This window comes from Mobula birostris, chromosome 23 (assembly GCF_030028105.1).
Source record: "Mobula birostris isolate sMobBir1 chromosome 23, sMobBir1.hap1, whole genome shotgun sequence".
NCBI classification, from domain to species: domain Eukaryota; kingdom Metazoa; phylum Chordata; class Chondrichthyes; order Myliobatiformes; family Myliobatidae; genus Mobula; species Mobula birostris.
Window position 1 is genome coordinate 17,727,495 of NC_092392.1, and position 15,985 is coordinate 17,743,479.

Sequence of the window (15,985 nt, forward strand, 5' to 3'; positions counted from 1 at the left end):
GATTACCAATTTATAAAATATGAAGAGCATTGGTTAAATCGTCACAAATGCAAAGTTTTTAACTAGGGTGCATAGGTTTAGGCTGAAATGGGAAAGTTTTAAACGCAATCTGAGAAGCAGATTGTTCACATTTTAGGTGGTGCGTATGTAGAACAAATTGGCGGAGGAGATAGTCAAGGCAGATACAATCACAGTGTTTGAAAAACAGTTTACAGATACATGAATAGGAAAGGAACAGAAGGATATAGGCCAAAGGCAGGAAAATGGGAGCGTGTAGCTAGTTAATTCAGTCAGCATGGGTGGATGAATCGGGCTGATGGGCCTGTTTTCATGCTGTATATCTCCATGCCTATCACAAGTTTGTTACTAATCTATGCCTAACTAGCTAATGTCATCTAAAGCAGTATTTAAGTTGCTACAAAATGTCCATTTTGTCATTTGACTCATGTGGAAGGTGAGTTTATGATGAAGAACAATAAAAGACTGTATAATCTGAGATTATATTTTTAGACTATATAATCTCAGTTTATACAGAGATTTAATCTGCAAGTGGCCACAATCTTTCCAAGACCATTTGGGAGTGGGAAACTGAAGGATAATTGGAAAATTGGGGATTGTGTCAGATTCCAAGTAGCCAGGGCTTTCCTGAAAGAAGAGAAAGCTGCTGATATATCAAGCATGTCAAGTTATTTTCCAACTCCCTTCAACTCTGATGTTATGAACCGGAAGCCTTTATTAAGTTGCCTCAATATTTTTTTTCCCAGTACTCACTGCCTCAGAAACAAGATACCCTAGAAGCTAATATTGAAGAAAAAAAATAATGTATTTAACCTAATGCTTCCTTTGAAGGTGTTTCAGTGTCACAATATGTACACCCAGTGGCCACTTTATTAGGGATGCCGGCACATCTGCTTGTTCATGCAAATATCTAATCAGCCAATCATGTGGCAGCATGTCAACGCATAAAAGCATGCCGACATGGTCAAGAATTGCGGTTATTATTCACACCAAACATCAGAATTGGGAAGAAATTGATCTAAGTGACCTTGACCAAAGAATGACTGTTGGTGCCACTCGGTGGTTTGACTATTTTAGAATCTCCTGGGATTTTTACACACAACAATCTCCAGAGTTTATAGATAACGGTGCAAAAAAAAAACACAAAGAAAACATCCAGTCATCAGCAGTTCTGTGGGCAAAAATGCCTTGTTAATGAGAGAGATCAGAGGAGAATGACCAGACTGGTTAAAACTGACCGGAAGGCAACAGTAACTCAAATAACCATGCACTACAACAGTGGTGTGTAGAAGAGCATCTCTGAGTGAACAACACATTGAATCTAGAAGTGAAAGGGCGACAGGAGCAGAAGATCACACTCCTGAGCCTAATAAAGTGGCCACTGAGTGTATGTACCAGATCACACAAACCTCTATGATGCTCCCACCTATTAATTAATTCCAACAGAGGCGAGAGAATGATGACTTTTAAAATGGGCCACATTTCACCATCACCCGACATCAATTTCAAGCCACCGCTGGTATTTTTTAACTAACCTTACATGTACATTGCTAGGACTTGAGGGACTGAGTTACAGTGAGAGGGTGGACAGACTAGGACTTTTCAATGAAGCAAAGGAAACTGAGAGATGATTGTAGATGTGTAATAAAATGATGAGGAGCATAGGTAGGGTGGACACACTCAGGTCTTCTTTCCAGGGTTGGAGAATCAAGAGCTAGTTTGAAGTGACAGGGAAAATATTTAATAGTAATTTGAAGTGATTTTTTTCAAACACAAAAGAGAGTATATATGAAATGAGCTGCCAGAGGAAGTGGTTAATGCAGGTACAATTAACAACTTTTAAGCCAATGGACAGATAAATTGATAGGATTGGTTTACAAGGGTATGGACAAGCACGGGCAAATGGGGCTAGCTCGGATGGATATTTGGTTGGCATGGATCAGTTGGGCTGTTTCTGTACTGAATAGTTCTAAATCACCTCCACAAATCCAGCTTCATAAATTATTTGTTTCTCAAATTCCTCTTCACCTGCATTGCTGTCTCTGGGTGCATGAACCATCCCACTACCACGGATGTGCCTCAGTGCTACTGAGCATCCGTTATAGATACTGCATTCAGAAGTCAGAATTTGAAGGAAGGACTGGCCGCATCAAATCAGAATGTGACTGAGATCTATTCGGCCAAGAAGATGCAGAGCTTGGTGGAGGTACATGAAGGAGAAGAGGTAAAATGGGACTTAATGAACTCCCAGTCCAGAGTAGCACATCTTAAGTGTGGTTGTTCCTGGAGTGATCAATGATTGCTCATCAAATCAATCTTGGCTAATCCAACCACACTACATGGCAAAAGGTAGTGGATACAACCCAGTTTATCACAGTTAAAGCCCTCCCACCATTGAGCACATCTACAAGGAGCATGGTTTCAGGAAAGCAGCATCCATCATCAAGGACCTCCACCGTCCAGGCCATGCTCTCGTCTCACTGCTGCCATCAGGCAGGTGGTACAGGATCCTCGGGTCCCACTCTACCAGGATCAAGAACAGTCATTACCCCCCAACCACCAGGCTCTTGAACCAAAGGGGATAACTTCACTTGCTTCGCTCACCCCAGCACTGAACTGATTATACAATCTATGAGCTCATTTTTAAGGACAGTACAACTCATATTCCTGATATTTATTTTTTATTATCATTTTGATTGTTTTTCTTTCGTATTGTATTTGCACAATTTGTTGTATTTTATACATTGATTGTTTATGGTTTTTCAGTAATTCTATTATGTTTCTTTATATTTGCTGTGAATGCCTACAAGAAAATGAATCATATGGTATCATATATGTACTTTGATAATAAATTTACTTTCAATTTGAACTTTGAAATCACTTGATGCAGATTTGACCTGGAAAAGTGAAAGTGTCCAGTGACATTTCCAGAGTAACAGGATATGACCTAAATGTGGTTATTATATTCACTCCAGGGAAAGGTCAATCATGTAGAGCTGAACGTATATTGTGACATAATCAAGTCTGAGGTTATTATACACTTATTACTCACAGTAACGCTGCCAAGCTCCCCTACTTAAATATCTTTCTGTTTACTCCATTAAAGACTACATGAATCTTTCATCAGAGCTTTTGCTGGACTCTCCTCCTTTCCCTTTTCCCATTCAGATTAGATTTCTCTCTAACCTGGCGGCGTGGCACTAATTTCCATTTCCTCTATATCACAATACAGTCTCCAACAACACTCCCAGCTCACACCTGCACCTCTACTTCAAAGCATGCTCATTTGATAAAACCTTCCAAAAGTAATGAATCTAGTCTCTATTTCATCTCCAACTGATCTCTCTCACACACTTCCACCTTTTCCTTCACCTTCCCAACAGTGCCATTCACATCATATGCTTGCTACCTCCACTGCCCACACCTCACCACCAAGCAGCAATGCAGAAACAGTTTTGCATGGGTCAGCTGGTCAAACTGGAATGGTGAAAATTAGATTATGAGGATATGCAGTCCTCTTTTGTTGTCATTTAGTAATGCGTACATTAAGAAATGATACAATGAAAATGAATACTTAAGGGAGGGAGGATCTATGTACAATGTTAACTCTGACGTCTACATGGGTGAATGAACAGTTAAATGGATGTAATATGGAAACTTATGCCTTCATTCTGCATACATAATTTCAGAGAAAAACACTCCCTATCAAAATATTTTCTGATCATACCAGCCAACATAATGAACCAATAAAAATTCTTGGAAATCATGTATATTGACAAGACTTTCATTTGAATTAGCACAGAAAAGTATCAAATTAAAATTAAATAGAAGAACCTACTTACAATTTCAGGCTGTTTAAATTGCCAGTTCAAGTCCATATTACATACAGTACCTGTGCAGTTACTTTGTCATCAGTAAAGTGCATTAATACCAAGAAACTTTGATGGAGAGTGGAGAATGCATTCAGAATGTAGTTCTAGACCTTAAAACCATATCAAGGCAAGGTGGGTTTTTTACAATGGCTCCCACTCAATGCACCAAAGTAAATCAGAACTAGCTTCCCCTGTAATCGGCTGGAGTAATGCTCCACTTACTGAGAGCAGCTTTGGGCACCGAGGCAAGTGCAGAGCATCATTGCGTCTCCATAGTACTCTTCATAGAATTCTTTGTTCTGCTAACTTCTGTCAGATCCACCCAGGAAGCACTAAACAACAACTGTTGAGATACCAAGGAGATCTTAAGCTTCTGAGGCATTTAAGAATGATAGTGAGAAACTGGGGATGCTAAAAGAGAAGGTTGATAAGGTAGGAATGATCAGGCAACTAGTAACTGTTCAATGGCATGCAGCTCCACATATTCCAATTGTGTTATGTGTAATGCCCAGATTATACTTGACCTGTAATATTCAATGCTCATTTACCTGCAAACAAATCTTTTGTATTTTGTACATCGCTTTGCACATTGCTCAACAGAGCGATATTCCTGAGTTTTATGCGGTAAGGACTTAATCAGCTGAAATCCAGATGTTTTCAGGAACTCATGAAGGGCGTTTTTTGCTGTCATGGACACGTCCACTGAAAAGAAAGGGAAAAATAAATATTAAACAAATTGCAACTATTTCTGTACCTTGAACCAAGGTCATTAATTGACCGCAGCATTGCAAACACAGGGCAGGGTTGAGTTCTGATGCAGTGTGCATTCTTCTTAATCTGGGGTGTCTAAAACTTGCACCATAGCTCAAAGTCTTCTGGAAAATTAATATTAGTTTTATGTTCCTTAGACCATATATAGAGGGCAATCCTTAAAGACACACTCCAGACACTGGATACAAAGTGCAATCCTAATTTGTTCACTTCATTCACCAGAAACAAAGGACGAGCCTTATTGAGGTCTTTGGTTTTAGCCATATACTTTATTGACCATTGCGTTTTGCTTGTAAATGGCCCTCTAATCCCACGAATAAACCTTTCCTACCTCTCATCTACCTGAACTCTGCCATTTAGCACAGAACTACAACTCTCAGTTTGCTGTCAAGGCCGCCCTGCCATCAGTCAGTACAGCGCACCACGTTTCCTTACATTTAACTTCCTTGGTCAAGTCTAATATTATTTATTTCTAAATCAAGTAAAACTCAAAGTAAATAATAGTTGACCCTAACGTAATTCCATTCTTTCTACTTTGATAAACATAATTGTAACACATTTCTTTAGTGCTTCCAATAATTACTTAAACGCCGGTGTGTCTTTATTACAAGTTGTACGCAGCACTTTCCCAGATGCTTTTTGCAAAATCCGCATGTTCTGGTGCACATCATTTATTCAAAAATGACCTGCCCGATGGCAATCCCTAATTCTCCCAGTGTTTACTCTTGCATTATAGTCTCTGGTAGCTTGCCAAAAATGAAACAGGATTAATCCATTTTAATGCTCCGTTTACTCCACTCTCCTTCAATAAGAATTCTCACAGTCACCCAGTCTTCAAACATTCTATTCCTTTCAACAGCAAATTTGTTAAAACTTAGAGATGACAACTCTGATGCTAATTTCAAACTCATTTCAGCAGCGACAGTTGACGATAAGTTTAACTAAGCAGCTGGATCTTCAAAGAGCATCCTACACCGTCTCTTCCAACTACACACAAGTCCGGCTCAAGGAAAGCAGTGCATTAAAGAAAGCTTTCTGGTGCATTATCACAGGGCACATTTCAGTCTTATTTTATGAATTACTTGATGTTTATCCATCATTCGCCCTTCACTGACATTAATTGCACCATCAATACCCAGATGCTCTTGTACTGTCCCCATAATACAGGATATCACCGGCTGTTTACGCGCAGGCACCCAACATTTGTGGGTTCCTCTGCTGGTCAAGAGACACATCGGCAAATCTCCTACTGTTCTTGTCAGCAGGACACACGATCAAATTACCAGCCTACATTTAGCCTCGCTCTTCATAATTCCTTTAAATTGAGAACTGACCGATCACCGCAGCCAAGTTATTTCTGTTGACCAAGAAGCAATGTAAATGCATATTTGTTGTTATTATAAATTTTAAAATCTCAAACACATGCAAGCTAAAGAGAAGTGAAAATAAGTCAAGTTTATTTTGGTGTAACTGTACACATGTATATCGTCAAACGAGACAACATTTCTCCGGATTAGGGTGTAAAGCACAGTAGTACACATAACACACACATATAAAACACAATAATTTAGGAAAGTAAGAATAAAATCTACAAATGAATTACGTTCAATAAACAAAGTGACGTGCATAAATTAAATATTGAAGGTTACATAACAAATTAAGCTGTGTCGCTTCCAATGCGATGCGGCAGGGGTTCAGAAGCCTCATGGCCTGAGGGAAGAAGCCACTTTCCATCCTGACCGTTCTTGTCTTTACGCATCAGAGTCTGTTGTAGAAAGTCAAAGAGGATACTGGGTGGATGGGTAGGATCCTTAGTAATACAAACGTACTAAGGGCCATGCGTACGCAGCGCTCCTGATAAATGTCCGCGATGGATGACCAGGAGACCCCTGTGATCCTCTCAGGCATTCTGACAGTCCTTTGTGGGGACTTCCGGTCCGATGCTCTGCTGCTCCCACACCAGATGGAGGTGAAGCTTGTCAGGACGCTCTCGATAGTACTCGCGGGGGAAGCATCGCCCATCTAAGGTCTCCGCACGAAACCTTAACACGGTTTCTTGAGTCATCCAAAGGTTCTACCGCCTTCTTCAGCCAATGTTTTCAACTGCTTTGAGGTTCCCGGTTTGCTTCTCGCGTGACTGATCTCCATGCCCAGGTCTCGTCTCAGATCCCCGGAGGATCGGGACTAGGAAAGAGCAGCAGCAGTCCAAATTAGATTTTCTGAACTGCAGACACAGCTGGGAAAATGGCACCTCCACAAAGTAAAACAGTTGTTCGTCCATTGTGGAACGAACTGCCAGGGGAATTTATGGATGCGAGTTCGATTTCAACATTTAAGAGAAATTTGAATAGCTACATGGATGGGAGGGATATGGAGAGCTTCAGATCTCCGAGTTCAGATCGATGGGACTAGGTAGATACATAGTTTGGCACGGACCTGCTGGGCCGAAGGGCCTGCTTCTGCGCTGTAGTGTTCTAGACTCGGATATCTCTCACCGAAAGTTAAATAAAGAGTCGCTTATAAGTATCAAACTGATTAACGGGCTGAGCAGGAATCATCGTTAAACCATGTACAGAGCATATGCAAACCAAATACAGTACTTATTGTACACTCGACGCACAGCATACAAAGTACAATCCTCATTTAACATTCTAGCTCTGGCCAGATAGATTTTTAAATCATAATTAAACAAATGGAATTAAAGATGACAATAGTAAAGTGTGTACTTGGGCTTGATTCAGTTGTTAAGGTCAATAATGACTCAATTAAACAATTGTCGCGGTACAGTATAAGTGCTAGCTCTCTGGGCAGGTTTCAAGTGAAGAAGTTTCTTCGCCATGTTGAACAAAACCCAATCAAATTTTTTTTTTGCCAGCCAGGATTGTCTCCCTAAATTAATTCATTCATTAAAGACAGAATCTCACCAGTAGGAACAGTGAAATTAGTTAAGCTCTTCCATATCTATTTCTGAATAAAACCTAAAGGATGGTAGCGGAAGAGGTAAGAGAGTCCCTTCACCCTGCCCCTGATAGGCGGACGGTTGAGTTCTGGACAGTTGCAAAGTTAGCACGGAGGACTCAGCCACTCTCGGAAAAACAAAACATTCCACCAAACTTTCAATGACACTACACGAGGGAATAATCCGCAGGGAGCATCACAATCTCGTCGGACGTTTCACTGCATATTCTTTATCAATGAGACATTCGGAATAAGACGGGTTGTGGGGTAGGGAGAACCGTCAACTCAAATGGAACAAATATGGAGTTCCCATTGACTGTTCCGTAAAATCAGACAACGTTCCACGCAAAAACAAACCTTCCAATAACACAAGGCGGTGAAGAGGTGAAACAAAGCCCTGCATCAATGCCTGCATTGATGGTCCAGTGTCTGGTGAGAGAGGGGTAACATTGCATTCGGAATTTTCCCGAAAGGACCCGAGTTGTTCATTGCGATGAAAGGAGAAATACCCCAAGCCGTTTCCAACACGTGAGGTGCAACCTGTGGTGAGACGCTGAAGACACTAGGCCCATTCCAATTCTGAATAACAGCCACTAATTGTCTATCAAAAGTCTGTCTTCTCCACAGTAACAAAGTAACTGCAGTTGCATGATCACAGTTCAAGCGCCCTCGGAGTTTGACTCCTTCAGGAACATTCGCCTCGCTATTTTAAGTTCAAGTTATCAGTTGCAGAGCATTGCTGGATTCAGTCAGCGCTTCCACTGAGCTGTCACCACTTCCACACCGCTTCAGACACACGCACACACAAAGTAGGAAACATCAAACCTGCAAGGATGGAGATGCAGAGCAACGACAGGATTCTCGCGGTCCCCAGCATGATGTATGTCAGCAACGCGCACAACTACCCGATGGTGCTCTTGGGGTTTTATCCTCTTGTTGCAATGTTTTGCAAACATAGCCGGGAAAGTGCGTTTTATTCCCGTAAAATCTGTTCCCAAGCCAACCAATCCCGTTACTTCCCCGCCCCTCACCGATCTCCACCAGTCCCCATGCTGCTCCGCTGATTTGGAATATTTTGGTCAACACATTGCAGAGTGAGGATTCCAAACTCAGGCAACCGAGGTTCCGGTGATTCCTGGCAGAGGTTAGAGATTTAAATATAGAAACCAGCAATCACCGAATCATGATCCCGTAGCTAATGTCTTGGAACACATTGCTTCGCTAGTGAACTAAAAACAAACACGAGAAGCTGTTTTAGTAATTGTCACGTAATTCCCCACGGTGAAGACATTGCAGAAAAAGGTCATTTATTTCGGACAATTCAGTCATTAGCTGTCGAAAAAGTTAGCGCACTTTTTAATTGGTTCTTTAACACCCCGACACTCTATGAATACGGAGTATGATACAACAACCCTGGCACTCTGTGACAGGGCAGATGATAAATGTAGTGACATCTAGAACTGGGACCAAGGAAATTGTACATCTGGTGCCCCGGGAATCACCCCGTTGGTGAGACTAAAACTTGCTTTAAAACTTTGCCAGTCTTGTATACACCTCAGGCAAGCGATTTGGAATTAATTACAGTAATGGGTCACAGAAAATGATTTTTTAATGTTCTGCAGTGATGTTGATCTAAAATGATAAACCTGTTTTTGGGCCACTTATTACATTACAGGAAAGCAGCTGTACAAATGCCGCTGGACTATGTTTCCAGCGTAAGACCAGAACCTTACAGTCAGAACCACATTGAGAATGTCCGAGGTCCTGACCTCTTCAGACACTTGGGTTATCTAGCAACAATGCCCCCTTGCACCCATATGTCCCCTGGCATAAACCAGAAACAGACCTGGATTTAAATACTGTTCACTCTCCTTTTAAGGACCCCTTTTAAGGATATTCCAAGGAACTTGACAATGAAATACTTGCGAAGTGTATTCATCAGAGCATTGTTAAAAAAAAAGGTGGAGCCAATTTGCCCTGCATGTGCTGCTACAAACAATAATTTGATAATGTTCAGAAAATCCAGTTTTCATGATTTTCATTAAGACAAACATTGTTCAGGTCACTAAAAAGCAAAGATATGGTAAATAGAGACTAAAGTGAACTATTGTATGTGATTCTGTTCACCCCATTATAGGAAGGATGTCAAAGCTTTGGAGAGGGTGCAGAAGAGGTTTGCCAGGATACCACCTGGATTAGAGGGCATGTACTATAACAGGAGGTTGGAGAAAATTGTGTGTTTTGTCTGGAGCCGTGGAGGCTGAGGGGAGATCTGATGAGGTTTATAAGATTACGACAGGCACAGATAGATACAATATCTTTTTCCTCGGGTTAAGTTGTCTGATACCAGGTGCAAGGGGGTAACTTTAAAGGAATTGTGAGGGGCAAGCTTTTTTTACACATCTGGATTGCACTGGCTGGGATGGCAGTGGAGAGAGATACATTAGGGACTTTTAAGTGACACTTAGAGAGGCACATGCATGTGAGGAAAATGGAAGGATATGGATATTGTGTAGGCATAAGGGATTAGTTTAGATGGCTAGTTGATTATACTCCGCCAGAGAAAGCAGGATCTCCCAGTGGCCACACATTTTAATTCCACATCCCATTCCCATTCTGACATGTCTATCCACGGCCTCCTCTACTGTAAAGACGAAGCCACACTCAGGTTGGAGGAACAACACCTTATATTCCGTCTGGGTAGCCTCCAACCTGATGGCATGAACATCGACTTCTCTAACTTCCGCTAAGGCCCCACCTCCCCCTCGTACCCCATCTGTTACTCATTTTTATGCACACATTCTTTCTCTCACTCTCCTTTTTCTCCCTCTGTCCCTCTGAATATACCTCTTGCCCATCCTCTGGGTCCCCTCCCCCCGTCTTTCTTCCCGGACCTCCTGTCCCATGATCCTCTCGTATCCCCTTTTGCCTATCACCTGTCCAGCTTTTGGCTCTATCCCTCCCCCTCCTGTCTTCTCCTATCATTTTGGATCTCCCCCTCCCCCTTCCAACTTTCAAATCCCTTACTCACTCTTCCTTCAGTTAGTCCTGACGAAGGGTCTCGGCCTGAAACGTCGACTGCACCTCTTCCTACAGATGCTGCCTGGCCTGCTGCGTTCACCAGCAACTTTGATGTGTGTTGATTATTAATTTATTTGGTTTAACACAACATTGTGGGCCAAAGCACATGTTCCTGTTCTGTACTATTCTATGGTCTAAGTGTGTGGATACAGATATCCTACATTATAATATACCAGGGGTGCTATAATTTATGCATTTGCTGGGGCTCCTGGGCAAATTGGAACTGTGTCCTAATTCACCCTCCCCTCACTCCCATATAGGCTGAACTCAAAGTGACTTCAGCTTCACTGAAATAGATGCACATTGCTTATGTAATGTGTCAAGTACAAAGCAAAATATTACACTATAATAATATTGAAAAATTAGTCCTGTAAATATATTTATAATTTATCACAATTGTTTTTCACTTACATTCTTAGTATGTGTTAGCCTCTTTTTCTACGCACGCTATTTGCAGTTTCAGCATAGCCTTCATTGACAAAAGTTCTTCAAAGTTCACTCACAATTGCTGATACATTTTCCTTGGTGGAGGATTCATGATCTGTAAAATTACTTAAGTCATAGAATCATACATCAGTCTACCTTATCCATGGCAACTATTAAATACCCATTCAATGTAGTCCAAGCCTGTGGTGCCTTGCTGATTCAAATGTCCACACAAATACTTCATTGTGTGTTGTGAGAGTATCTGCCTCCCCTACATTTTTAGGTAGTGCATTCCAAATTGCAGCAACCCTCCAAAACAAATTTCACCACCTCCCCTCTGACTCTCCTTCCTCATCTTGAGCACATGATCGATTGTTTAAGATGTTATGGAAAAAGATTTCCAACTATCTATGAAGAATTTCTGAAGATGAGGATTCTGAATGAATTAATTAATCGGGAAGTCACCAAAGGAAGTTATCCCTGGAGAAAACAGAAGTGGGGGGAGCAGCTGGCAGAATTGATGAAGAATGAAGTGATGGTGGGTTGAAAGGTATGGTCTAGGGGAATGTGTTCTCGTCAGTCATGTGGGGGGGGGGTGTGGTAGGAAGGATGAGAAAATGGAGGTGATGACAGTGAGGAAGTTTAGATAAGGAGCATTGCTTCTCTCAGACTTCTATTAAATCTTCTGTTCTCTTCCTAAACTGGGCTTGATTGCATAAATTAGCACTCTTCAAAAGTCAATACTTTCCAAGTATAGCAGAAATTAATATATTTACAGTCCAAACTATTCATTCAGAGGAATATCTTATCATCTATAATTATTGTAACCACTCTTGGAAACTTGCCAGCAAAGTATGAACTTAGGGTAAGTAGTAATCTCATTTTGTGATTGTCATGAAATATTATATAATAGATTGTGCAAAACTTGTAATGATAATAGGAATTGGTTTCATATGAGGAAAAAAGCCTACAGAGTTCATATCTCAGTCAGCAAAAAAAAACCCTGTTTTGATTTGCATACCTCAGTACATCATCCATGTGTTAAATCCCATGCTTAAAACTTATGTGTAACACTGTTTGTGCTGAAGAGAGTGGAAACATCTGTATGAGTGAGAGGACTGAAGCAGAAATGGTGAGTAGTATTGTTTGTCTGATGCCGGGTATATGAATAAGCGCCAGATACACGTCTGGTTTTAGAGTGGAACATGCAAGTCATACTAAAGACTGCTGAATTGCTATATGTTAAAGCAAGGATTATTTTATGATGTGCCTCATTCATTGTTCTTGGAACTAAATCAAATCCAATATCCACCGTCAAGTAGGAAAAAGCCATTTAAGCCATCCCATGTCCACAATTCATTTGAAGTGTCTTCCTGAAGCTGTCTCAATGACTGAAACATTAAGAATACCTTACGGCTCAGATGCCCAGGTCTACTAAAGATGCAGCAGTCTAATTGTTTATTTAGCAATACAGTGCGGATTAGGCCCTTCCAGCCTTTGAGCAGCGGCACCTTAACAACACCCCAACAAACCCGATTAACCCTAACCTAACCATGGGATAATTTACGATGACCATTTAACCTAACTGGTACATCTTTGGACTGCGGGGGAAACTGGAGCACCCCCATGGAAAACTGAGGCATTCCACAGGGAGATTTCTGGAATTGCACTCTAAACTGCAGAAAACCACGAGCTGTAATATGGCCATGCCAACCGCTACCATGTCTTCAATTGTCATCTCTGCTCCTTGTAATCAGCAGTAAGCTTGGGGTTTGCTTGCCTGAGATCCCGAAGTCATTGTCAATGAATTGTGCTGGGCAGCTGGGGGAAGTCTGGCAGTGGGATACAAAAGGGGTTCAGCAAAGGCACAGTGAGCCTCTCTCACCACTGATTTCACTGTTACCAAAATGATCCAAAGATCAGTGCATCCTGTTTCCCAGAGCAAAATTTTCCCTAATATTTTGGAAAGTGAAATGAAGCATTAGACCAAACACTGGAAGGGAGGTGTTGGTCTGAATCTGGGGATCTGTAGTCAAGACAGTAAGTATCTCCCTTCAAATACAGTTCACAGACTGGATTTACCTTCTGGGAGAAGGCACAGAAGCTTATAAGACCCTATTCAACAACAACTTCCTCCTTCCTACCATCAAACCTCTGAACTAATCACTTCTTTCCCATCCCCTTTCCAATGGTGCTGCCAACCTGGTGCTCCGACTCTGAACTCTACCTCTCTAAGTTATTCAGTTATTGTCAATTTACTTCAGACTACACGGCTATCTATGAACCATTCTGTTGCTTTGTAATCCTTGCTCTATTTAATGTTGTATTTATTATCACCATACACACTGTTTACACTGCGAACTTCACATAAACAAGGAATTTCATTACATCCTGGTATCATGACAATAAATTAATGTGAATCTGAATTTTGGAAAATTGTTTGATTTTTACCCTTTCAGATTCCGACTTTTGCTCAAGCCCTTGGATCTTACTCAGAACTTCCCCCAATCCATAGGTTTACGTCAGTTTTCAAAGATGTGCTGTTAGGTGCCCTGAATTCACTGACTACCTCATAGTGCTCTTGTACCTCCTGGTTCAGATCTACCCTGGGAGCTCCATAATGTTAATTCTACCATTTGCCATGATTCCTCTGCTGGAAAGATATAATCGTCTGGAAACAAAAATTTACGAAGGTAGAAAACTGGGAACAATGAGAAAGACCCTTGAAATCAATAAAAACTTTTTTTTGGCTGTTAATGAGCAAAGATGCTGTCAGAATGATATCTACCTACAATGGTCTTTACTTAAGTGGCACTGAACCGAGATGGCAACAAGAGTCAACCAGATTGGTGCATTTGGAGAGACCATTGAGAATGGGTAAGGATGGTAGATTTCCTTTTCTGAAGGACGTCGGTGGAGCAGATGTATTGTTAAGATAGCTCATCATAGTCACCAGCAACTTCAATTTTAAATAACCTTACATACAATCTTGACCCAGTGCAATTTGTCTACCACCAAAACATGTCTCCTGCAGATACCTTACACTCATCCCTGGAGCATCTGGTCAGTAAAGACACCTACATCAGATTATTGTTTATTGACTACAGTTCTACCTCCAATTCTAGTATTCCAAGCAAACTCATCACTCAACTCTGAGTCCTTGGAGTCAATGCCTCCTTCTGCAGCCAGATCCTTGCCTTGCAGACCCACAAACTACAATCAGTAAAGATAGGCAGCAATACCTTCTCCACAGTTATTCTCAACACTGGTCCTCCACAAGGTTGTGTCCTTAGCCCCCTACTGTACTATCTGTGTACTCATGACTGTATGGCCAGATTCTGCTCTAGCTTCATGTACGAGTTGGCAGATAATATCACTGTTGTGGGACACATCTCATATACCAATGAGTTGGAGTGCTTATTGACATAGTGTGATGAGAACCACCTTCCGCTCAATGTCGACAAAGCATATGAGCTGTTCATTGACTTCAGAAAGAGGGCAGTTCGCGTGTTCCTGTCTACATCAATAGTGCTGAGGTTGAGAGAGCAGAGAGCTTCAAGTTTGTGGGTATGAACATCACCAATAGCCTGTTGTGATCGAACCACATTGATATCATGCCAAGAAAGCCCGCCAATGCCTCTGTTTCCTGGTGGCTAAAGAAATTCGGCATGTCACTGTCCACCCTTACCATTTCTTATCAATACACCATAGAAAGCATTCTGTCTGGATGTCTAACAGCCAGGTATGGCAGCTGCCCTGCATGTGATCACAGGAAACGACAGAGAGATGTGGACGCAGCTCAGCACATCCTGGAAACTCACCTCCCTCTATGGACTCTGCCTGTACTTCTCATGCCTCAGTACATAGCTAATGTAATCAAAGACCTCACCCACCCCATACATTCTCTCTTTTCCCTTCTCCCTTCAGGCTGAAGATACAAAAGCCTGAAAGCCCATACCACCAGACTCAAGTGCAGCATCTATCCCACTTAACTGACCCTTGAACAGACCTTTTCCACAATAAGATGGGCTCTTGACCTCACAATCTACTTCGTTCTGATTATGCACTCTATTGTTTACTTGCACTGCACTTTATCCTGCATCGTTACTGTTTTACCTTATCCTATCTCAATACACAGTGTAATCATTTGGTCTATAGGAGCAGAAGGAAAGGCAAGCTTTTCGCTGCATCTTGGTACACATGACAAAAATAAAGCAACGGGCAATACATAACTTCCATAGCTATCATGGGACTGGAGCTCACATCCGTGGTTTCAGACTCTGGCTGCCAGCCTAAAGGTGGACAAATCAGTAAGCAAAGAGAGGACGAGGGTCCATGGGCATTCTCATGCTTTAGGGTGGCAGGGCCCAACATGCAAATACAAAGGAAAAGATTTAAACATTACCAACTCTGTTCAACTACAAAGATTCAAAGGTTCATTTTATTGTCAATGTATGCATGTACAATACAATTCTGATACTCATCTTCTCCCAATAGACATGAAATACAGAAAAACCATGGGAGTCTTTGAAAGAAAAGACGTCAACCCCTCCCCCCCAGCATGAAAAGGAAAAAAGAAACAAAACTTGCAAACCCTAACCCCTCAGCCTCTCCCTCACAGAAAGAAAACTAACAGATTGCCAACACAGAAAACGGTGGCTGGAACACCAAACTCCAAACCTCCCTCGCACTAAAACCAACAGATTGCTCGCTCAGAAAGCAGCAGCCGGAACAACAAAAACCCAAAACCCCCAACCCTCTCCTCGCAAAAAAAACCAGCACCAAACCCCCAAGCCCCTCTCCCACATTCAAAAACTGGCAGGTCACCCACACAGAAAAATCAACAAAAACTACAGGAA

General features: G+C 41.6%; 2 protein-coding genes across 3 annotated transcripts in view; both read right to left on the bottom strand.

Annotated features, from left to right (window-relative positions):
* The window catches only part of LOC140186888 (hepatocyte growth factor-like), a 51,875-nt gene extending 43,305 nt beyond the window's left edge, over positions 1 to 8,570 (bottom strand). Inside the window, exons 1-2 of one of the 2 annotated variants that reach the window (XM_072241613.1) lie at positions 8,445 to 8,570; positions 4,439 to 4,592 (exon numbers count right to left, since the gene is read on the bottom strand). In XM_072241613.1, the coding sequence (XP_072097714.1) occupies positions 4,439 to 4,592; positions 8,445 to 8,496 (206 nt within the window). In that variant the 5' untranslated portion in view covers positions 8,497 to 8,570. Of the gene's footprint in view, positions 1 to 4,438; positions 4,593 to 7,976; positions 8,377 to 8,444 lie in introns of those variants that run through there. The other variant, XM_072241612.1, reaches the window with a different exon arrangement.
* Positions 8,571 to 11,123: 2,553 nt separating this feature from the next.
* Positions 11,124 to 15,985, bottom strand: part of LOC140186889 (E3 SUMO-protein ligase KIAA1586-like) — a 61,757-nt gene continuing 56,895 nt past the window's right edge. Inside the window, exon 3 of the mRNA XM_072241614.1 lies at positions 11,124 to 11,252. Within this exon, the coding sequence (XP_072097715.1) occupies positions 11,200 to 11,252 (53 nt within the window). The 3' untranslated portion in view covers positions 11,124 to 11,199. The remainder of the gene's footprint in view (positions 11,253 to 15,985) is intronic.